Source organism: Notolabrus celidotus, chromosome 6 (genome assembly GCF_009762535.1).
Source record: "Notolabrus celidotus isolate fNotCel1 chromosome 6, fNotCel1.pri, whole genome shotgun sequence".
Lineage (NCBI taxonomy): Eukaryota > Metazoa > Chordata > Actinopteri > Labriformes > Labridae > Notolabrus > Notolabrus celidotus.
This window is the reverse complement of record NC_048277.1, coordinates 32,774,282-32,798,785: the sequence shown is the minus strand read 5'-3', so window position 1 is coordinate 32,798,785 and position 24,504 is coordinate 32,774,282. Positions and strand designations below refer to the sequence as shown.

At 39.6% G+C, this 24,504-nt stretch overlaps 2 protein-coding genes across 3 annotated transcripts in view; one reads left to right on the top strand and one right to left on the bottom strand.

Moving 5' to 3' along the window:
* cep290 (centrosomal protein 290) overlaps positions 1-16,852 on the top strand; it is a 60,920-nt gene extending 44,068 nt beyond the window's left edge. The window contains exons 42-51 of one of the 2 annotated variants that reach the window (XM_034686052.1): positions 2,496-2,619; positions 6,924-7,058; positions 10,078-10,164; positions 10,354-10,518; positions 10,606-10,728; positions 10,822-10,991; positions 11,210-11,351; positions 14,589-14,662; positions 14,852-14,946; positions 15,870-16,852. In XM_034686052.1, coding sequence (XP_034541943.1) covers positions 2,496-2,619; positions 6,924-7,058; positions 10,078-10,164; positions 10,354-10,518; positions 10,606-10,728; positions 10,822-10,991; positions 11,210-11,351; positions 14,589-14,662; positions 14,852-14,946; positions 15,870-16,114 — 1,360 coding nt within the window. In that variant the 3' untranslated portion in view covers positions 16,115-16,852. Of the gene's footprint in view, positions 1-2,495; positions 2,620-6,923; positions 7,059-10,077; positions 10,165-10,353; positions 10,519-10,605; positions 10,729-10,821; positions 10,992-11,209; positions 11,352-11,504; positions 11,570-14,588; positions 14,663-14,851; positions 14,947-15,869 lie in introns of those variants that run through there. The other variant, XM_034686053.1, reaches the window with a different exon arrangement.
* On the bottom strand, positions 16,393-24,200 carry c6h12orf29 (chromosome 6 C12orf29 homolog). Its single transcript, XM_034686056.1, has 7 exons — positions 23,963-24,200; positions 21,261-21,378; positions 19,361-19,456; positions 19,152-19,268; positions 18,507-18,704; positions 17,548-17,717; positions 16,393-17,283 (listed from the first exon to the last, which is right to left on the bottom strand). Exons 1-7 carry the CDS (start codon positions 24,050-24,052, stop codon positions 17,098-17,100), a joined length of 975 nt encoding a protein of 324 aa, XP_034541947.1. The 5' UTR covers positions 24,053-24,200; the 3' UTR covers positions 16,393-17,097.
* Between the last annotated feature and the right edge of the window lie 304 nt (positions 24,201-24,504).

The following is a 24,504-nucleotide window of genomic DNA, read 5'->3' as shown; positions in this document are numbered from 1 at the left end:
AACTAACTAACAGAATACAGTATACTCCTGTGTTTTTCAGCCTACTATAAACATTATGAATACAGATAATCATCAACAGGAAGCCTCTTTTGCAGTGCTAAATCTCCATGATTAAATCAGTAAAACCTCATGCGTAAATCAGACTTCTCATGAACCTTTCAAGGTTCAGGTTTCGTAGAAGTCTTGATGCTTCTGCTCGTGATCCAGAGGTTTTATTAAACTGTTAAACCCAACAGAGTTTCCAGGTAAACGAAAAAGGATGTGATCTGAGTTAACACAATTTAGTGATCAGAAGATCACTAAAGTCTGCTTTGTTCTTATCTTATCATCATTATGATACACTCCATTAAACTTGCACTAAGAAATGATTACACTGGTGCCATGCGGACTGTAGCCTCTGTGCATGTGGTGTATGCTTAAACTGCTGTTTGTCATGTTTCCCTTTAGTTGTTAATTAGAAATATGTTTTGTGTGTGCAACACACTGAGGACACTTTCTTCAACAATCAATCAATGAAACTTTATTTATGTAACACCTTTCATACAGATCAAATGTAACCCAAAGTGCTTTACAACGATTAAAAACAAGAAAGAAGCAGAAATTTAAAAAATGGCAAGACATTAAAAACAAAAAAATATTTTTAAATAGAGACTAATGCACCGACAACAATAAAATGTGTGTGATTGAAATAAGTTTAGGGGTCAAATTAACATTGAGAATATAAATAGTTAAAATAAATAAATTAAAAAAGGGTAAGGATAAGAGTTGAAAGTAAAATAAAGGCTAAAATTATCAATAAAACTGAGTAGATAAATGAAAAGCAAGTAGTTAAAATGAATAAAATAAAATAATAAAACAACATTTAAATCAATATTATAGTAAAAAGTAAAGTAATACAGTTGTTAAACCCTACATGAAAGCCAGATTGAATAAATACATTTTTAGTTTACGCTACTTGTTCTTAAATGTTTCTTAACTTTTGAACACCTGATCCAGGCATGTCCAAAGTACGGCCCGGGGGCCAATTGTGGCCCTAGGTCCATTTATTTATGGCCCCAAGCTTCCATCTTAAATTGTGTTATTTATAGCACAGAAATGAATCACCTTCTGAATCTGTACATTTGCAGTTTCTTTCAAGCGCACAAACAAAACTAAAGTCAATCCAGAAACGTCTTAAAAAGTTTCATATGGACTGCTTGTATGAAGCCAAAACACTGGGCATTCTGCAAGACGGCAATAAAGAAGAAACACAAACACTCTTAAAGCTGACAGGTCTTCAAATGAATGTTTTTATCATGATGTGAAAATGTTCTTGATGAACATTAAAAGTTTAGAAGACACAAAAGAGGACAAAATTATGAAATTGTGCAGAAAAGGCAAAATTTGTTGCATAAAAATTGTTCAGAACTCAGGAAAATAATTATTATATACTTAAAATGTCGTCTGCTGGTCAGACAAGTCTTAAAATCAACATGAAAAAGAAGTGTGATGAAATCCAGATTGTAATCCTGCCATAGGAAAATAATGATTCAATATTTTTCCCACATTGCCCGACCCTAATGAAAAACATTTTCCTCCAGAAGAAGATAAAGTTTGCTCATGTTTACATGGCTTGTGGAGAACTGAGGACTTCCTAGTTACTGTTTAATTGAGGATTTTTTAAAAATGATTGTTATTAAATAGAAATTTCATATATAACTTTTACGATTCCTAAGTCACAGTATAGGAGCCACTGGCCCTGAGGTATTCTTACAACATCATATGTGGCCCTCTTTGAAAAAAGTTTGGACACCCCTGACCTAATTCTATCAACAAGCTTTAAATACTAATTTGCAGCGGACATTCTCAGCTTTCCATTGATACCACATTTGTCTCATTCAGCATATTCATAATACATTCAGGAGAGTCTGGCTTCCCAATGATGGTCTAGGTCTTTAAGGGTTAAAAGTCTCAATAAAAACAAGGGATCAGGGGGAAGACAACTTGTCTGGTTTAGTGTTAAATGGGTATAGGTTTGTGAATCACTTCAGACTATTGGGGGTTATATCTGTAAAGTTATCCCCTGATCTTTTGAAATCAAACATTTACAGAAGAGATAATCCAGAAAGGCCTTGCCTAGTCAAACCAGATGCAGATTCCAGCCTCATACAGCCAGAGATGTTAATCGGTAAAGAAAAGCATGATCGTGCACAAAAACATGAAAGCAGATCTGAAATTACCGCAGGCATCTGTAGTCACCAAGCAGAAGTCTGAGTGATGTGATTCAACATGACAGAGAAAAACTTAAGGCCTGAAAACTCCACAGTGAGTGGCTTGTTAGTGTTGGTCACTGTTTACCCGTTAAGTGTCACCCAACCTTTGAAATCTAAATTAAATCAGAGTCCCTGTCTGTTATTCTCCACTTTGACATTTTGATTAAAGATGTTTTAATGATTTAAGAAACCAGACGTTGATGAAATGTAAGAATTGAGTCTTATGAAATCCTGAACTTGCAGAGAGCAGCAGGCGTTACCTCGAGATGAAGCCATGGAGAACCTGACCCTCAGAAACCGCTACCTGGAGGAGAGACTGCACTCCTTAGAGAACCAGATATCCAAAGAGCCCCCTTCAAGACCGTCTGTAAGTGCTCATGAACACACAGAACACCATGACTGCAAGAGTTGTGCTTGATTTTGTCAGAAATGTCAAGATAAGTCATAAAGTAGAGCGGAAACAGAACTTGACAATAAGGGTTTCCTCTGGGTTTGGTTCTGTGACAGCTCCAGAGGCGTAGAGTTTTTAAGCCGTTCATCCGTCCGCAAATCCGTCATCACATCCCACTCCTGCTAATATCCCTAGAACCCTTCAAAAGCCTGAGGGGCTGACATCCATCACATTTGGCACATGTGTTATTTTTCGACTCAAGGATGGAGTGATCTGGTTTAGGCGGTCAAAGTTCTCTGAAGTCTCAAATAGTGTTTTCGCACCATCACTCAAGAGTTCACCGGATTAAATCATGTGACACAACTTCACTCAAGAATGAGATGTTACAGGGATTACATATGTGACGTTAAAGGTCGTAGGTTAACTTCACTTTGACAACTTAGTTTACTGGAAAGAATACCATTTATGACGGTACTGAGAAAGGCGATAACCCCTGAGTGGTTTGGTTTGTTTGACACAGACGACCTCTGTTTAGTGTCGGCTTACCTGTAAAATTCCATCATCATCATCATCATCATTGTTGTTCTTCAGTGAAATGTATGATTTCTGATGAACCGGCTTTATTTGGTTGAAAGCCTCAAGCAAATCCACCACATGTTCTGTTTCTCACACACAGGAGAGTTTTTACTTTTGCTTCAAAGTTGATCTGGTTTCAGGTTTGATTGAGGTCTTTATTTACACATTAATATAAAAGAAAAATCAAAAAAAAATTTCATCAGGAACTGAAACCTTTTAATTGACCTGTTCAAAAACAAATCTTCATATTACCACACACATTCTAATTTAACTGGTAGGTCATGAACTATAGCAGGTATTGAAGATGTCACCTTTGGCTCCTTAAAATAGCGAGAGGAAACATTTTACCACCATATAGACCAGAATACAGAACTTAAAAATGTTCAGGGCATTTGTAATTAAATGCTAAGACAGTCACAGCACCACTTATTTAGAAAGCAACTTCTTCCCCATCAGGACTGAGGCCAGCTTTGACTCACTGCTGTGCCAAAAGGATGAAAGATGGAGAGACGTGGTGACTTGAGAAAAGTAGCAGAAAAGTAGGTCAGGTTGCCCCATAACTGAGACAGATGCCTTTGTTTAAGGAAATGCAGTGCTGCAGGGACACTAAACTACTGTCAAATAAGCAAGAGATATGATGCCACAGTGTGCAGAGAGCCCATCAAGGCTGTCTTATTACGCGGAAGCTATTACCAGACCTATCATCCATCCATGAGACTCAAGGCTATTTTAGTTATCATTGAGTTCTAATTCAAATACATTGCTTCAGGATACTTGAATGTGACTAAGGGGGGGTCGTCTTATAATCAGTTCGTCCTATATTCAGATCAATACGTCTGGGTCAATAGTTTTTCTTCAGTACTATTATCAATCAATCAATCAGACTTTATTTATAAAGCGCTTGTCATACAATGACATTGTAACACAAACCTCAACAACAGAGCCATCATATGCAGAGCACACACTATAACACCGGACCCCCACCACCCCCTCTACTCAGTCTTCACACTACTCCCATCTGGTCGCAGATACAGATACCCATACTGTAGGCGAGCCCGGTTTGGCAGAAGCTTTGTCCCGTCGGCCATAGCACTGCTACATAAAATGCCAATGTAATGTGTCCTGTGTGTTTATATGTGTCCAGTGTGCATATATGTGGGATGATGTGCACCATTGTTGTGAGGCTGGGTCGATGTTTATTGTTTATTTGTGTTTTATACATGTATTCTTGTACAGACAGTGACAACAAATCTCCCTATTAAGGACAAACAAAGATCTATCTATCTATCTATCTATCTATCTATCTATCTATCTATCTATCTATCTATCTGCCCGCCCGCCCGCCCATCCATCCATCCATCCATCCATCCATCCATCCATCCATCCATCCATCCATCCATCAACCTACCTACCTACCTACCTACCTACCTACCTACCTACCAACCTACCTACCTAGCTACCTACCAACCAACCTACCTACCTACCTACCTACCTACCTATCTACCTATCTATCTATCTATCTATCTATCTATCTATCTATCTATCTATCTATCTATCTATCTATCTATCTATCTATCTATCTATCTATCTGCCCGCCCGCCCGCCCATCCATCCATCCATCCATCCATCCATCCATCCATCCATCCATCCATCCATCCATCCATCCATCAACCTACCTACCTACCTACCTACCTACCTACCTACCAACCTACCTACCTAGCTACCTACCAACCAACCTACCTACCTACTTACCTACCTACCTATCTACCTATCTATCTATCTATCTATCTATCTATCTATCTATCTATCTATCTATCTATCTATCTATCTATCTATCTGCCCGCCCGCCCGCCCATCCATCCATCCATCCATCCATCCATCCATCCATCCATCCATCCATCCATCAACCTACCTACCTACCTACCTACCTACCTACCTACCAACCTACCTACCTAGCTACCTACCTACCTACCTACCAACCTACCTACCTACCTGTCTGCCCGCCCGCCCGCCCGCCCATCCATCCATCCATCCATCCATCCATCCATCCATCCATCCATCCATCCATCCATCCATCCATCCATCCATCCATCCATCCATCCATCATCTATCTATCTATCTATCTATCTATCTATCTATCTATCTATCTATCTATCTATCTATCTATCTATCTATCTATCTATCTATCTATCTATCTATCTATCTATCTATCTATCTATCTATCTATCTATCTCTCTATCTATCTAAAGTGCTGTACATAAAAACAACTTGAAATAGAATGGGAAAAAAAGGAAAAAAAAGAAAGATATATATAAATAAAGAAGACCCCCACTTCCTAGTCCCAGTTAGGAACACAATATATGCAACAATAATAATAATAACAATGAAAATAAAATGTATTAATTAATTAAAGATAATAAAAGAGATGCTGAATGAATTATTAACAATGTTTAAAAAATAGTCACTAGTAACGATGAGGGGCGCAGTGGCCTAGGGGTCTAAGCACAACCCCTATGCAGAGGCTATAGTCCTCGCCGTAGAGCTCAGCTCACAGATTTTCACTCCAGTATATCCAGATGTTTTTGTTTTTTCTCTCTTCAGTCATCATTCTTTACTCTCTGTTTCTATATGTCCCATCCTTCTGCTGGCACTGGAATTTATCTGGTTTATTACCTGTGAAGGAGAAAAGTTCCCCTTCCCCAGCTTTGAGGGGAGTTTGTTCTCGTACTTTTGATGTTGTGGATGGGTCATGTGAAGGGAATGCAACACCAAGTCTTCCTGAATCCTGCCACCGCTGTGTTAGTGCTGAGGCTGCTGAAGACGCCGCTGATGACCAACAGGGGGAGCCAGAGCAAAGTCAGATGGATGGAGAAACTCAATCCAGCTTTGTAGGAGGAGAGGATGTTTTCACTGCAGAAATCATGATCACGGACAGAGTGAGCAGAGAAGATGTCCAGACAGATAACGTACATGAAGGTGAGGCAGAAGTGGAAGCAGATGTTGTGGAAAGTACACAAGACGTCCTAGTTGATTCTGAGCTCTGTGTGGTTGAAGAAAAGGGAGACGAAGTGAAGGGAAAAGGATGTGAATCTGGTGATCCATCAGAAACAGGATCACCAGTGCCCTCCCCTGTGCCTGCTGCTGCAGAAACTGACGCTGATACATGTCAAGCAGTAACTAAAGAAGGTGATGGGGAGGAAGACAGTCAAAATCCAGGCGAGGATGTGGGAATTGAAGGGGAAAAGCCAGATGATGATGAGAAGCAGGCTGACACCACAAAGGAGGCTTCAGAGGAAGAGAAGCCAGAAAAGAATTGCCCAGCAGAACCTGATGCAGATTCCAGCCTCATACCGAGCATGACAGAGACGGTTATCAGTAAAGAAAGGGATGATCGTGTACGAAAACATGAAAGCAAATCTCTTAGATTTCTGAAGGTACTGCAGGCCTCTGTTGTCCCCCAGCTGTATTGTTAGTGCTGTGATAGCAGTACAGTAGCTGTGGCAGTGTGCTAGAGTGTTGGTCAGTGTTTCCCTCCTGTGCATTGTCTGTTATAGTCTAAAGGTTGTGTGAAGGTAGAGAACAGAACTTCAAAATAAAGCTGTATTTTTAATCTCCCTTAGAGCTTTTGTGTTTTAAGAAGCTATGTAGCTCCTCTAAGTTGTGTTTTTATGTCCGTGGCTCATTTTATCTTTCAATATCTGTAGACCTCCGGACGAGGAACCGGCACTCCCTCACAGAGAGATCAGGAGTTCCAGAAAGAAAACCTCAAGCTGGCCTCTGAGAACCTGGAGCTGCGCTTTCAGGTGGAGCAGACCAACAAAGATCTACCAAGACTCAAGGTACAGGGATCGTGGGTGAAAGAGTTGTTCTGTGATTACTGAGGCTATCTCTCGTGGAGGCCTGGATTTTAGTTTGAGAAGTGTGAAATGCAGGACAGCAGTATTTGTGGAGAGCAAAAGCAGCAGAGTACACTCTGCCGTAATCGGCTTCTATCACCTGACAACAATTTAACTCTTCACCAGATATATGAATGCAGGTGCAACACGATTGTTTGCTTTTGCATCTCCCTTGAACCTTTATTCCTCCAGGAGATGAAATGAACTGAGAAATGACTGAGTTTGTTTGCAGAAGAGCTTTTGAAGTTACTAATTGAACAGTAAGCAAAGCAGCGCATGGAAAAGAAAGTCTTGACTGTAAACTGTTCATTGCTAACCCCTAAATTAGAGTGCCTGAAAAGTTAGCCAGTGTTTCCTGAGCCGTACCCTGATTGATTCCAAAGTAATTCTAAACAGTATTCTTATTGACTCTGCTGTCAAGAGATGAGCTGTGATAAGATGAGAAGTCTACATCACTGTCATGCCTGTACAGTATGTACAAAAGTGGACTTGGCGTTTGATGCATGTCAAGTCAAACTGTAAAAATAGAATAAAAAACAGTAGAATAATGAACTAATCATAATTAGCTAGGCTTTAATATATTAAGATATATATATTTATATAATATATTTATAATATTAGAAATAAAATCTACTCTATCCTAGGTGAGTTTACAAAAATAAGTATCTATTTAGTATGACTAAAACGTATGCTGCTATGCAGAACAAATAAATAAATAAACAGATCAATGGATCAATAAACTAAAGATATGTTACAATAAGGACTAGATAAATATACTAAATCATGATTAGATTGTTTAATATGTGATATAAAAATCTGTAAATACGAGTAATCAGCTGTGAACAGCGTCTACCTGGAAGGGCATGAGGTGTCTCATCAGGCGCACCTGGTGCAGGTCTGTCAGAGCGCGCACTGGAGAGCAGCGGGCAGAAGCGCTGCACTTTAAAACAGACTGCTGGATGGAGTAGATCGGTGGTGCAGAGGACAATCTAAAAGAAACCGAAGAGGCAGCCGGTAGTAGCTGGTTTATGAACTGTGTGTTTGTCAGCTGATGATCGCTGCTGCTGCGGTGCCGGCTCGGGCACGCACTTCATCTGCGCGCTGCTGAAATGTTTGTTTAGAACGTCTGGTGTTTAGTTACAGTTTGTATTAAAAGATTATAAATACTGGGACTGTTTAAAATACACATGATACATGATTAATTAAAGGTGACATATCACGCTTTTTCATCAATATATATTGGTCTAAGAGGTCCCCAAAACAAGTCTTTAAATTTTATGCTCAAAAAAACACTTTGAAATCAGATTTTGGCATGCCTGAAAAGCCCTCTTATTCAGTCCTCCTCAGAACACTCTGTTTTCCCTCTGACCACGCCCCCTCAGGAAGTGGATGTGCCTCGGCTGTCCAGCACGTTGATCTAATGTTTACATGTTGGCTGAATATACACGGCTGCTCAGAGATCACGTTACTTCAACCCTCTGAATCTGATCCTGACGGAGAGGCGCCTGCAGCAGGACCTTTCTGAAGGATTGGTCACAGATTTAGTGTTTCTTGTTGTTTTATTTATCAGTATGTAGACGTGTGTCTTTGTACACAGCTACGAACATGTAGCTATGTGGCTATGCTAACTAGCGCTAGCACTTATCCATGATAAATAAAAATCATCCACTAGATCTTCAAATCTGCAGACGTGGGGAGTAAAACCGACCTTTGTGTTTATTAAGACAGCCTACAACTAGCATGCCTCCCTCCTAAGCTCCTTGTTAGCACACATTTGTGCAGGTAATGAAATGAACAAGCTCCGAGCTCTGACTCCGTGACAGACCGGATATTGTTGTTACGTAACAAAAACACGGAAGTCTGAAACGGCTCGTTTCACACACATTTACAGAAAGGTGAAGAAATCAGAACAGGGGCAGAATGGATTTTTTTCATTCTCGGGGGGTTTGTAGACATGCCAGGGACACATATTTCAGGTAGAGAACCATTAAAAAGTCAATTTTGCATGATATGTCACCTTTAATAAATAACTGACCTATTTCATATGAGATGATAAAATATATTCATTTAAATAACTTCGTTTTGGCAGGTCTCCTGAAAGTTGAATTGATTTATTAATTATATTACTTGTGGTAAAAAAGCAATGATAGGCAGTTGTTTAAGTTACATTGAATCAGATGCTGCTTTGTGGTTTCTTGCTCTGTGCTTATGTTGCATTTCCATGTGTTTTGATGCAGGTATTTCAGGTCTTTTTTATTCCTTTATTTAAAGGTTTTTCACCTAATTATTGGGAACTGTGTCTGAAAAACTCTGGGATGAAAGAAATCAAATAAAAGGAGGAAAATAAGATACACGTTGACTAATTTGAGTGGAGTCCAGTCACTTTTGGTCTGATTGTCTGTCTGTCCTTTGAAGTTGGGACGCTGCATAAAAATTAGAGAACTTGACAATGCAGGTGATACATGCACGGTGTTTATTAGTGAAGATTTAAACAGGATGTTAGGCAGACTTTTTTACTTTGGGATAGAGTCAGCTGGCTGTTTCTTGTTATGATGCTAAGCATTAGCTTAACTGATTTCCCTCCTGAAGCTTCATATTGAAACGTAAGACTGATGATGATCCTCTCATCAAAGTCTTGGCGAGAGGGGTAATGAGTGCATTTGGAATAATGTTGATATAATAACCTGATATTTTCATCTTGATTAAATTATAAATGCTCTCATCCTAATGAATGAGGCATATACCACACACACACACACACACACATCCCATTAAATGATCAAATCATGCTCTAATGAAAACAAGTGACTTCATCATTTGTGCCATGAAGACTTAATTTTCTGCATTTTTACCTTCATTATGACTTAACCTACTTCAAAACAAGTCAACAGGAAGCATGAACTGAAGCTGGAGCAGTGTTTGTTGACTGTTTGCCTGTTTTTGCCTTGTTTTTTTCTTACAGAATCAAGTGTCCGATCTTAAGGAGATGTGCAGTGTGCTGAAAAAGGAAAAGGCAGATGTGGAGAAAAAGCTGGCACATATACGAGGAGTACGTTAACCTGATGTCACCTATGTTCTCTTCTCAGAAATGTTAGAAATACAGCCATACTTGTTTTTATCTGAGATAAAAGCATCTTAAAAATCTAGTCTCACTAGAACAAGAAAGTGTACCAAGGTTTGTTGTCATTTATTTCGCTAGCTTTCTCTTAACTAGTGTTTCTATTGTGTCCCTCCTCAGGCTGGTCACAGTGGTAAAACGGTGCCTGAACTGGAGAAGACCATCGGGCTGATGAAGAAGGTGGTGGAAAGGGTGCAGAGGGAGAATGACACTCTGAAGAAATCTGGTGCACCTGCAAATCAAGAAAAGATAACAAGCTTGGAGCAAGAAAACCAAAAACTGAAGGTTTGGGTCCACATCATGTCCTAAATGTCTTAAACACACCTTACTAAATAAGTTCTCTGATAGCTGACAAATGTTTGTTTTTTCTAGGCTGACTTTGAAAAACTGAAGAGTCAAAGTGAAGCTGAGCTGAGTTCAAAACTTGAAGCTAAAACCAAAGGCCTGGAGAAAATAGTCATGGAGAATGAACGTCTCCGCAGAGAGATCAAAAGGGTAAATATGTGTGTTAGGTGTTCATGTTCAAGAATAAAATATCAACATTGAAAGACACTTTGAAATATCATCCCACCTTTCATACTCTTGCAGGAAATGGAAGCTGCAGAGAGGCTGAGAGTGACCAAGACGAGCGTGGAAGTGACCAATGAGAAGCTGGAGGCAGACTTAGAGGAAACCAAGCAGAGACTGCGAGCAGCGTTATCCAGACCCATCGCAGAGGGAGCGGACAGAAAGACCTGGAAGGCCTCTGTGGTGACAAGGTCAGAGTCCGTGAGAGTCCTGTTTATAGTGGGTGTTCAAACAGTTCTTACATCTGTCACAACTTCAGTGAGCTGGGTGTGGAGGAGGTGAAATCATCAACAGTGGTGGAAAGAAGCACTATTTGGGACCAACACCTTTTTAATGTCCATGCTTCACGATTTAAAACCTTAGCCTTGTGTCCTGTCCTTAAGATGCTGTTTTTAACTTCCACCTGCAGAATGTTTGAGAACAAGATGAAGGAGCTGGAGAAGGAGCTCGACCAGAAGACCTCCAATCTGTCTGAGGTCAAAAACCAGCTGAAAGACGTGACGGAGCGAGAGGACAGAGCTCAGATTAGCATCCGGCAACTTGAAGATCAGGTGCTGACTACACACTCATTTTATGAAGATGTAACAGTCGACTTGATTGGATTTCTTTGGGGTTCTTTCAGAAAGTTGTAAACCTACACCCTTTTGAATCATACCAACCTGACACAACACAGCTTAAATAATGTTTACACTTTTCCTTTTCAGCACTTAACAGATAATTAATTGAGGATATTAACTGCACTTCAATGGTACCTACAACCACTGGTCAGGTAGCTGCACACACTCAGCTCAGCACAGCAAATGAAAATGTAATAACATCCAACCAAAACCTTTAAACTGAACATTTATAGATTCAAAATTAACTTAAATTCCCATCCTAACGAATTATATGTTAAACAAAACAACAGTTCACTCATAACAGTCTTTTAAGTCTGTTTAAAGTTCGTTTCAGGTGTTTCCGGTCCGCTGATGAGACCGTTCTCTGTTAATCCACAACCAAAACATCCCTTAGTTCATCACGAAAAAACACAAGAAGTCATTTAAAAGAAAATTTGATCGATCGCATCCGGTGTATCAGGAAAACACAACAGCTTAGATCTCACCAAAAACACAGCTGGCGAGAAAATCCCATCAAAGATTCCCGTCTTTGTTTTGCCTGTCCCGGAGCCTGACGTCGCTGTGTGAGGTATCCACATGGAGGTCTGCTTAATCCACATTTGGCAAAAGTATAATCCCAGTTCCATTCAATGCTTTCATAAATACTACCTCTATAAACACTTCAACCTTAACCCTCCTATTATCCTTGGGGTCAATTGGACCCCATTCAATGTTTAACGTCTCTAAATTAATGCATTTTTTTTGCTTCATATTTAATGACTTTTCATCATGTAATGGGGACAACTGGGAGAACATAACATTAAAATGTTGATATGTTCTAATTTCCTGTGAAAAAAAACAAAACATCGGTGTTCCTTGGGGTCAATTTGACCCCAGGCTGTTTTAGCTGTATAAAACATAAGACATTTCAACATTTTACACACATTTGTTTTAGTCGTTTTGGATGATATTGAGGTCACTATAACATGCATTTTTATAATCTAAAAGAAACATAAAGTACCTGAAACATAAACCTGGGTAACAATTAGGGCTGGGCGATATGGCCTAGGAATAAAATCTCAGATTTTTTTTACAAAAACTCAATTTATGATTTTAATCGATTTTGTGTTTTTCTCCTGAAAAAAGAAAACTACAATTGACTGACAACTAGTGATGGGAATTTCGGCTCTTTTTAGAGAGCCGGTTCCTTTGGCTCGGCTCACTACAAAGAGCCGGCTTTTTCGGCTCCTAAGTGGCTCTTCAGATTTTTTCTTGTTTGAATGACTGTATTACCTAAAATAATGTTAAATTATATGTAAAATGAATTGTAAAATGTAAAAAACATACATTATATGAAATGTGCATCATTTAAAAGGCTTTATTTACATGCTCAACATGGAGCAGAGTGTTACAGAAATTAAATTATAAGTACAAAAACAAGACCCATCACAATTAGACAAAAAGGTCCAATCTCTGATTGTCTGTATATTATTTATAAACTTTTAAACATCTTCGTTATCAGCAGGTTACCTTGACTGTCTTTATTCTTCACTTATTGCACTGATGGATAACAGTTGTAATGTCCATGACCTGGAGGACTGAGAACCTTCACAGACACTTCTAATGTGCCTTTGCAGGTTTTTTGTGGAGCCTGATTGATGACATTTTCACCTTGCACAGTCTTCCCTCTGCCGTTGAACAGTCTATGCCTTTTAAATGTGTCTAAAGTTTTCTGCAGTCACTCGTTTTCTCACCTTTCCAGTGTTCTCTCTCTTTCGCGCACGTTCTCCCTCTCGTCTCCCTCCTGTTGGTGTGCTCACTGTGCTGTGTGTGTCTGTAACCCCTCCCCCCCCTGTTCTGCTCAATGTAGACACGTGATTGGTCAAGACGCCACCATGTCTTGACCAATCACGTGAGGCTTTAACAGAAAAAGACGAGGAAAAAAAAAAAAACGTCTCCCAGTCAGGAGCCGGCTCCCGTCGTTCACTTCAAAGAGTCGGCTCTTAGAGCCGGATCGTTCGCGACCGACACATCACTACTGACAACAAGTTTTGATTTAATTTTATCAACAAAATCTGACAAAGGCAAACTGAATTTCCCCTTAAAGGTACAGTGTGCAGTACATAGTGACAGAACATACCTGGTAGGAATGGGAAACAATATTAATTGTACTGATAGACCTTTTTTGATGGTAACAACTTGACAAATGGAGTATCATACTTATCATGTATCACAGGAACTTATTTTCATTAAAGGCCACTATTGTTTCACGGGAGGGAAGCGTTTCAGTCTAACTGAAATCTGACTGTTTAGACATTGCTAAATAGTCCTATGTCCACACGCTGTACCTAAAAAAGTAATACAAGCAGTGGAGGAGGTTACAGAGGACATCTAGATTTTCTTTTTTAAAAATCGCCCGAAACCAAAAATGCGAACTAATCTATTAAATCGATTTATCGTACAGCCCTAGTAAAAATCATTTTCTGGAGGTTTAAATTGCTGGGGTCAAATGGACCCCAAGGATAAAAGATGTTAGTAAGTTTGAGGGTAACAGGAGGGTTTAACAGTCTGTGGACATGCAGTAGCTGCAGTCTGCCCTGGTGCTACAAGCTTTTTACTTTACCACAGCGTCCTCTGTTCCTCTCTTTCCTCTACCTCACCTCCTCACATATATCACCTCACTCATACACAAAACAATACTAATAAGAAAGGCCTCATCTTCACATACCTCTCCTAGACAATGGAACCTTTACATACCCAGCATTAAACACAAATCATCACATTCCATTTCTTTTTGATTTGACTGATATAAAGCCCTTTGTTTCCCCACTTGGGTTGCTATGTTCAACACATCTAAGCATGAATTGAATTGAATCATATATATAAACATATTTGAAGTGTTTTACTATGTTAGAAGTTAATTTATTGCTACATATAGATATACATTTGTTTTTACTTTGTCAAGAGTTTGAACCAAAGAAATTCCTTTAAAGCTAATAAAACTCTGATGACATCATGACCTGTTATTTATCATCAGTCTTTAGAGACCTCCTCCACAGAGGTTTGTAAGACTGTGACTCATAGATTGTTGTAGTGAAAGTCAGGGGTTGTCACCTTAAATCAAAAATCTTACCTGCACATGTTGACTCTGTGATAATAAATTCAAATGATTGTTATGTTTTTTATTCTTAGGTTGACATGTTGAAAAGTTTTCCTGCTGCTTCAAAGACAGACGGAGGACTCATGAAGGAGATCCGGGCTATGAGGTTTGTTGCTATAAGGGTTAGTCCTTCATTTATAGTGAATAGTAAAGAGTCAGGAGCCGGGGGAACTGGTTGATATGTCAGGATTTAACAAAATAAACTTCTTACTCTGTTGATTTTCCATCCTTTTCCTGTTTTCTTTGACTGCTTTGAGTTAGTTGTGGATCTGAATGTGTTTTTTGTCGTCTTCAGGCTGGTGAACACTGAGCTGCAGAAGGAGAACACAGAGCTGAAACAAAGGATGAATGAATACAGCGACAGATACGGAGAGACGTCCTCCAAACTAGGTGAGACTTCCAGACACACATCATGTCCTGAAACTGGAGTTCAGTGAGAATTGTGGGTTTTCTAGTCATGTTGTTATTTGTCTCAATATTGAGGGTTTTAGTAGATTATATATCAGTTTGAGAATGTGTACCTGGTTGAGTGCTGTGACGGTCGCCCAAGCAACAATGGTACACAGGCTCAATAGTGGAGACTGCAACATACAAGAGTAGAAGGGATAACACACGAAGATGCCAATCAAAACCCCCAAGCTTTATTTGAAGTAGAATCTCCTCCCAAATTAAAGAACCAATGAAATCAAAAAGAAATAAGGGACTGGAGACCCCGGCCAAAAAGAGCAAAAGATGGAAAGGTGCTGGGCCAGCCGTGCAGTGGACCGTCGCTCCCAGCACCTAAGCCTAAACTAGACTGAGAATAAACAATAGGGGAAAAGAAAACCGATAACTAAACTACCGGAAATCAAACTCCAACAAACTAACCATGTTGGGACAAACAGAGAACCTGCTTGGGACAACAAAAAAGACAAAGGGAAAACAACCCAAACCCTTCCTTGAACGTGTGCCGTACAGAGCACCCAGCTCTCTCTGCCACTCTTACCTCCCTCCTACCTGCACGCTAATCCCACCCAGGTACACAGCAGGCAGAGGGAGGCGGGGCCAGTGACAGCAGATAGAGAGATAGAGAAAAACCCTGAGGAGCCGTACATAACAAGTACATAAAGAAAAGCCTGGGATTTAAAGAGTTTTATAAGACTAATCCAAATGATTTCTGTTCATGTTGCTTGTTAAAATCTGATCTATGTGTGACTTATTGGATCTAAAATTGATGCCATTTACACAGCCCTGAAAAAATATCACTATATATGTCATTGACACTCCAAAAAGCCGTTGAACTGTCCCTCTTTCTTCTGTCGTCGTTCTCTCAGACCACGGGAAGCTCAGAAACCTCCTGCAGGCCGCTGAGAGGGAGAAAACCGAACTTCAGACTGAGGTCTCAAAGCTGAAGAAAGAACTGAAGAGCTTTGACCCGACGTTCTTTGAAGAGATTGAGGACTTGAAATACAACTACGATGTGGAGGTGAAGAAGAACATTCTGCTGGAGGAGCAGCTGAGGAAGGTGTGTGACCAGTTTGGTGTGAAGGTAGAGCTGCCCAGCGTCTCCATCAGCTAACTCAGGATTTAATCTACTTTGATAAGTAGGAGCTTTTAAAAATATTCAATACTTTTAATCCATAGACACCAAAGATTCCCATGAAACCTCAGTGAACTCCAGAGTTTATAGCGTTATGAGAATTATTGATTTATTGTGACTAATACTGATAGATGTAAAAATGTGACAAGGACCAATATTTATTTAAAGATTGACACTTTATTTTTCTAACACAAGACAAATATTTACAGAGCTCACTCTTCCTCTAGAATAAAGAATGTTAAATTATTGTAAACTTATTTGCAATAACCGTCTTTAATTTCTTACAATGCATAGAATAATAGCCGAGCATGCATCAAGCACGTATTTGTATGTTGTCTTGATTTCTGCACACCTCCTGATGTAATGCAGAGTTCTTTTATTCAGGCAGTTTGTGCAGACACACCATTAAGACTCGAGCATTAGTCTAATTTGCTACATTAATAAATATTTTAAAGACATTCCCTCACTCCATCACCTTTAAAGTTGGAACAGTTTTCTATTTTGGTCCAATTCAAAAAGGGAAAAATCTTTGGAAAGCTTGAAACAAAAGTTTACATTCAAACAATTCCTTCACTTCTTCATCAGGCAGCTGTTTCTGTTAATAATGTAACGTTACTCTTTGTAAGTAGAATATATATTTCTTTATATTTGTACAGTTGTGGCATAGTGTTTGTGTGTTTTTCAATAAAGCTGTTGTAAAATCTCTGAATGTACACATTTACAGACTCACTTCCTTCCCTCAGCTCCTACAGAGCTGTAACATTCAGTATTTACAGTATAACTTGACTTGTTCAAATCTTCCAGTTGGTCATTTTTACACTAAAGCTGTTCCCAGTTCTTCAAACTGTTACATGCTGTAACTCAACAGGAATCACTCATGAGAATATCTAGCAGCAGTCGTCTTATTAACAAATCCTCACGGTCACGCCTTCAGCTTCAGACGTCCGCTCCTCTGCAAGTGTTTACGAGTCAAACTGGACGTCCTGCAGGCGGCTGAAACATCGTCCGTTTAACGCAGAGAAGGATGAAAACAAGTCCTTGCTGGTGTTGTATTCGTCGACCGTCCCGTCGACGTGAACCACCACCGCCTTCTCACCGAGGCTGGTTTCTCCATCGGGCCACCTCAGCCCGAGGTGATGACGATGAACCTACCAAAGAGAGAACACTTACAACTCAAGGCCAGCGACAGTGTTACAGATTCTGAAGTATTTCTAGAGCAAAAGTGAAATTAAAGCTGAAACATTCTTTCTCAGGCCATGGATTAGTGTGCTCTTTAAAAAAATCTTGCTTTTGTATCATATCATAGTTCTTGTTTAAATCCATCATGGAGCAGGATTACTGAAGACCATCATTTGAAAATGTTTCATGAAGATTCAGACTCATCCTGACGACACTGAAGTTCAGTTTTCTACCTTGATGAGCGAGCCGTCATTGCAGTGCCAGACGATGCCCTCCACTCGGCCCTCCGGACTCTCCTGAAACCAGGCGCAGAGCTGCTGGAAGTCCACCGGTGGAGGGTTTCTGATGCGAACACTCCCATGAGATACCAGGAAGTGAACGGGCTGCTTCTTACTCCCAAGTCCTGCAAGAACCACAAATTGTTTAAAAACTTTCTGACATGTATTTTTAGTTTTTGATGTTTTAGCTTCTGTTTCTTTATGACCTTAAATTTTCCTGCTAGGCTTGAAATGTCTTCATTAAGGTAGTTTAACTCTAGGCAAGGAAAGGCAGCTTTATTTGTATAGCGCATTTCATACACAAGGGCAACTCAATGTGCTTTACATTAAAAGCATTGGAAACATTCAGACAGGCATAAAAGAACACAATTAAAATGGAAAATATAATAAAACAGAAAAGGAAAGGAAAATTAGAAATATATTAAAAATTACATTAAAATTTTGATTTAAAGTGGGTTAAAATGAGCTAAGAAAGGAAGGCATTGTCAAATAAAAAAGTCTTAATCTTTGATTTAAAAGAGGTGAGAGTTGGAGCAGACCTACAGCTTTCAGGGAGTGTGTTCCAGATATGTGGTGCATAATGACTAAACGCTGCTTCACCATGTTTCCTTCAGACTCTTGGGACTGAAAGCAGACCAGTACCTGATGACCTCAGAGGTCGAGGTGGTTCATAAAGTATGCAAAGCAATGCATTTTGGGGCCTAAACCATTCAGTGCTTTATAAACCATCAGCAGGAGTCTGCCTTACAAATCTGAAGATTTCTCAAGAACATACCGGCTGTTCACACTGGAGGATTTTAAGTCCTGTTTTAGGGCCCGATTTAATCAAGGGGCGTAACCTGATTCAAGGCTTGTTGTTGGAGCCTGGAGGGAACATGTTTGATATGTGATTCCAGGGACAAACATCACGTTACCGTAAGGGTTTCCATTGACGTTGGTTCCGATGAGCTCCAGCGTTTGTTCCACGAGGTCGGACAACTGGACCGCAGCGATTTCTAGCATGTCTTCATCATCAGCGCTGGGCCTGAGAACGACAGCTGCTCCTACTTCATAATCCACCACAGAGGAGTGCCAGCAGTACTGCTTGTTGTCTTTCTCCACCGGAACCCAGCCTGAGCAGACACACAGGAAATCAGGACTCTACTGCTACAGCATGAGACACAGGGGCAGAAGAAGTGCTTCAACAGTGAGATATGGTACTTTCAGTCCCTGCTACTTTTAGAGACTGCATCTATACTAATACTATGATCACACAGCCATCTAGATTTAGAGTGGACATAAATAAAACTGCAGTTTTTAGTTTAGCTGGTCAGCTCTCAGCTGCAGGATGACAGCATTATGATCTCTACAGTAAATATGAAACACAGCTGAAGGTTATTTTTTATGGTGTTATGGTTAGATTTGTATGCCCTACACGTGTACCTCATCATATTCACTTTGTATTCAATTATCTGTGAAGCCGTACAACACAGAGCCTTCAACTGAAGGCACAGAGCGATAACCCTTCATGATTTAAGGTGAACATCATTCACTTAATGAGTGTGATGAGATTTAGAGACCTGGAATGTGTCCGTGCTCGTCTGGTACTGGGTGGCCGTTCTGGTGTTTGACTTTGTGTGCAGGGATCCACGTCTCCGGCACCGTCTTGAAGTCTTCCTCTACGTTCCATGAGAAACCTGGACAAGAATGAATGATACAGGTCAGAACTCCTGGTAGAAATAACACATGTTCAAAATTCCACATCCTCTGCTTCCATGAGCTCAAATACCTTTACAGCTCCGGTGAGCATGCTGGTACTTTTTGAACCTCTTCTCCGCCTGCTTGTTCGGTTTCCTGTCCAGTCGAGCCCAGAGGTAAGGTTGACCTAGAGACAACAGATGATGATGGGATGAATTTAACACATACTCTGGATAAAGAATATTACAAAACATGCATCCTTGACTGAAAGTCGACACTGACATGATTCTGTTGATTTAAAAAAGTATTTATTTATATAGAGAGAAAAACAGTGCCTCAGTTTACAATAACTAGTGATGCTTCAATGAGATCACTATCCTATTATCTTACTCAGGGGTTGAATTAACATTAAACTGAGCATTTTCATTCACAGTAAAGTCTAAACATCATCCTGCTGTACTGTCATCAATCAGATTAAACTGACAACTTTTGTTCTCAGCGTATTTCTGTTTTCATTCTTAACAGATGCAGAACAGTCTGTTGCTCTTTCTCCTCTCTCACCCTGTCATGTAACTCTGCCAAAGCTCAGACTCTGTTGTGGTCGACGTCTCCTTCACTCAGCTCAAAATCCTCTCTAAATGCTGCACTGTTTTAATGCTCTCCAAATAAATGTAAAGGAATATAAAAATATTCTCTTTTTGTCAGACTGTCAACAGGACGAGGTGAAATCTTAAACAGTGCTCTAGATGTGTGATCAGGTTTCCTCTAGCATCATCTTCACTATTCAGACTTAAAGGTGACATATCATGCAAAATGGACTTTTTAATGGTTCTCTACCTGAAATATGTGTCCCTGGCATGTCTACAAACCCCCCGAGAATGAAAAAAATCCATTCTGCCCCTGTTTTGATTTCTCCACCTTTCTGTAAATGTGTGTGAAACGAGCCGTTTCAGACTTCCGTGTTTTTGTTACGTAACAACAATATCCGGTCTGTCACGGAGTCAGAGCTCGGAGCTTGTTCAACCCATAGACTGTATAAAATAATACTGAATCCCCTCCTCCGTTTTTCATTACCTGCACAAATGTGTGCTAACAAGGAGCTTAGGAGGGAGGCATGCTAGTTGTAGGCTGTCTTAATAAACACAAAGGTCGGTTTTACTCCCCACGTCTGCAGATTTGAAGATCTAGTGGATGATTTTTATTTGTCATGGAAAAGTGCTAGCGCTAGTTGGCATAGGCACATAGCTACATGTCGTAGCTTAAGCTGTAGCTGTGTACCAAGACACACGTCGACATACTGACAAATAAAACAACAAGAAACACTAAATCTGTGACCAATCCTTCAGAAAGGTCCCGCTGCCTTTCTGGTAGAGGTCGGTTTTACTCCCCACATCTGCAGATTTGAAGATCTAGTGGATGATTTTTATTTATCATGGATAAGTGCTAGCGCTAGTTAACATAGCCACATAGCTACATGTTCGTAGCTGTGTACCAAGACACACGTCGACATACTGATAAATAAAACAACAAGAAACACAAAATATGTGACCAATCCTTCAGAAAGGTCCTGCTACAGGCGCCTCTCCATCAGGATCAGATTCAGAGGGTTGAAGTAGCGTGGTCTGCTAGCATCCGTGTATATTCAGCCAACATGTAAACATTAGATCAACGTGCTGGAGAGCTGAGGCCACATCCACTTCCTGAGGGGGCGTGGTCAGAGAGAAAACAGAGTGTTCTGAGGAGGACTGAAGAAGAGGGTTCTTCAGGCAGACCAAAATCTGATTTCAAAGTGGTTTTTTGAGCATAAACTTTAAAGACATGTTTTGGGGACCTCTTAGAAAAAAGCGTGATATGTCACCTTTAATACCAGCTGTCTAGAGGTTTTGACCAATCAAAATCAAGCATTTCATAGTAAGAAAACCAGGTGATAAAGACCTTTCATCCCTTGCTTCAGAGGTAATTCCAGGTATTTCCAGAGTAGGAAAACTCACCTTTATGAAGTGTAACGTAACAGCAGGTGCCGTCTAGCTTCTCTGTGGCGAGCGCACAGTCGATGTCGGCCTCCAGAGCGACAGGGTTCACGCTTTCAGTGGCAACGACCTGAAATTGCTGAAAAGAGACACAACATTTTAAAACATTTCAAACATGACACCAAGAGACACACATTACAAAAGTCATGTTTAATCGTGGGGCTCTTTTCTGTCTTTTTTTGATGTCTTTGAATAATTTTGCATCTTCCTGTTTTGTTCTCTTTAAAACTCAGGTTGTAGCCGTCTCACAGACTCTGTCACTTCAAACATGTGCTCTAAAAAAATTACAGAATTCATTTTAAAATCCCTCTGTTTGTTTATAAAGCACTTCATGGTTTGGCCCCCTCTTACATCTCAGAACTCCTGTCACTGTATCACTCGGTCAGAGCGCTCAGATCATCACACCAAAACTTCCTGTGTGTCCGAACAGTGAGGACAAAGAGCTTTGGGGACAGGGCCTTCTCTATCTGTGCCCCAAAACTGTGGAATTGTCTTCCCCCTCACCATCTGATTCTCCTCCTCGGTCGAGACTTTAAAAAGTCGTCTCAAAACTCACTTTTATTCATTAGCTTTTAACTGCCCCTAACCACACTGGCTCAGATACTCACTGCACTGTTAATTGTATTTCTTGCCATTACTGTTGTTATAAGTACTGTTAATTTCATTTTTCATTATATTGCTCTCTTACCACTCCTCTTTCCCTCTCTCTCCCTCTGTTTGTGTGATTTTTATTTTTCATTTTCTCTTTATGCTCCTCATTTTCTGTTGTAAAGCACTTTGGATCAACTATGTTGTGTGTAAAGTGCTATATAAATAAAGTTGATATGATTTGAGGGGCCCTGAGCCTTTTGGGGAACTACAGGGATCAATCAATCAATCAATCAATCAATCAATCAATCAATCAATCAATCAATCATCAATCAATCAATCAATCAATCAATCAATCAATCTTTATTTGTATAGCACCAAATCACAAACTGCCCTTTAGGTCTACTCAGTGATCCATCAATGTAATGAAACATACTTCACTGATATGTGCTTAAGTGATACTCTGGTTAACAGGAAATGTCAGGGGAGAACAAACATCAGTCATAAGACCACAAAATATCAACAAGTAAATAAGAAAACCATCTCTCTCTCTCTCTCTCTCTCACTCTCTCACTCTCTCTCTCTCTCTATCTATCTCTCTCTGGTGTGTGAGCTCAGGTGTTTGTTTTGGTCTTGTTTTTGTGTCAGTGTGTGTTGTTCTTTTGTTGTATGTGTTTCAGTCCCTTAAGTTCCAGACAGTCCTCATGTGAAACCAAGAGATGATACATTTTTGCTCCTGAAATCTCACACTTTGGACATTTCTCTAAATAAATACTGTATATATTAGTCTTGACAACTTTTCTCTCCTTCTATCCTGTACTATTTAAGGTTTATCTTTCATAAACTCACATCAGCAGACATATAAAACAGAAACATTAGGGGGTTTTTTAAGCTGTAAAAACACATTTTATGACTTCATGTACACTACCACTCAAAAGTTTGGAAACACCTACTCATTCAATATTTTGTGTTTATTCTAATTATTTGAAACACTGTAGATTAATACCAAAGACATCAAAACTATGAAAGAACACATATGGAATTATTTAATTCACAAAAAAAGTGTTAAACAAACCAGAACATGTTTTATATTTTAGATTCTGTAAAGTAGCCCCCTTTTCTCCTTCATGACAGCTTTGCACACTCTTGGTATTCCCCCAGTCTGCTTCATGAAGTGGTCTCCTGGACTGGTTTCTAATTAACATGAGCCTTGTCAAGAGTTCATTTGTAGAATGACTTGCCTTCTTAAAGGTGCTGTGAGGAACTTTTGTTTTGTATCGATTCTGGCGCCCCCCTTGTGGACAAAGTGATACCTCTTATCTCTTATCCTACACATGCAAAAGTAGTGTTTTCAACAAAAGCCTCATCCTGTTGTCTTTTAACAGTCAACTTTATCAGGCAATGTGATTCTTTTCCATGAAAACAGTCAAAGAAAGGCTGTTTCTGAAGCAAGATGTCCATTATCTGGGCTGGCACCTACCCCCCAGGGTGGTTTCAGGCATTAAAAATTACAACAGAGAAGGTGCCAGTGTTGCTGCTGATGGACTAGTTTGCTATTAAAGGTTATAAAGAGGCATCAGTATCATTTTCAGTCTGTTTCTCAGCCATTTCAAAACTCCTCACAGGGCCTTTAATGTGTTAGAGACCATCAGTTGTGTTATTATTGTTAGATTATTTCATAGTTTTGATGTCTTCAGTATTAATCTACAATGTCGAAAATAATTAAAATAAATAAAAACCATTGAATGAGAAGCAGTGTCCAAACTTGTGACTGGTAGTGTATGTCTAAAAGAACTTTGCACACTGTACCTTTTATTGGTTTTATGATCTACTCTGACTGTGGGAATGTAAATAAGCACATGACACCTGAGAAACTGCTCTGAATGGGGAAGGATAGCACGACATGCATCATTACTGATTAGAAGGAAGCTACAAAGCATCAACACGTGCATCAAGGCATCAGGATTTGATGAAGGTGATGTTTACTGTTAATAAAACACGACACTAAACGTGACAGTCCATCTCTCAGCTATCAGCTGCACCATCTGTATCTGCTGAGCTCGTGCTGCACTCACCTGACAGTCTCGTTTTCGTGACTGTTCTTCCTTCACTTCCGTCAGAAACACGCACGCGATCTTCTGCTGAACGGAGCTCAGACGCCTCATGTTTATTTATTCACACCTCCACTTCAGGCTTTCAGTTACTGTAACTGTTACTGAGAGAACCAGCAGGATGTTTGTGATGATTTTACAGCATGTGTGTATGGATGCTAACGAGATTTGATCACATGACGAGCATTTTCTTCTTCTACTGTTTAATTTTTGATGGTAGAAACACTGACATTGCTGAACAGCGCCACTGTGCGGTGACTTTGGGTACTGTCCAACTTTTAGAAATCAGTAATAACTTTAAACAGAGCAGAAAAGGGAGACTAGAATATAATAATAATAATAATAATAATAATAATAATAATAATAATAATAATAATAATAATAATAAAAGTCTAAATTTAAACACTTTAATTATTTACATAATGTGTTCAATTTAATAACAAGTGATTGACTGAAAGCTAAACATATTTAAGATAAGATAAAATAAGATATTACTTTATTGATCC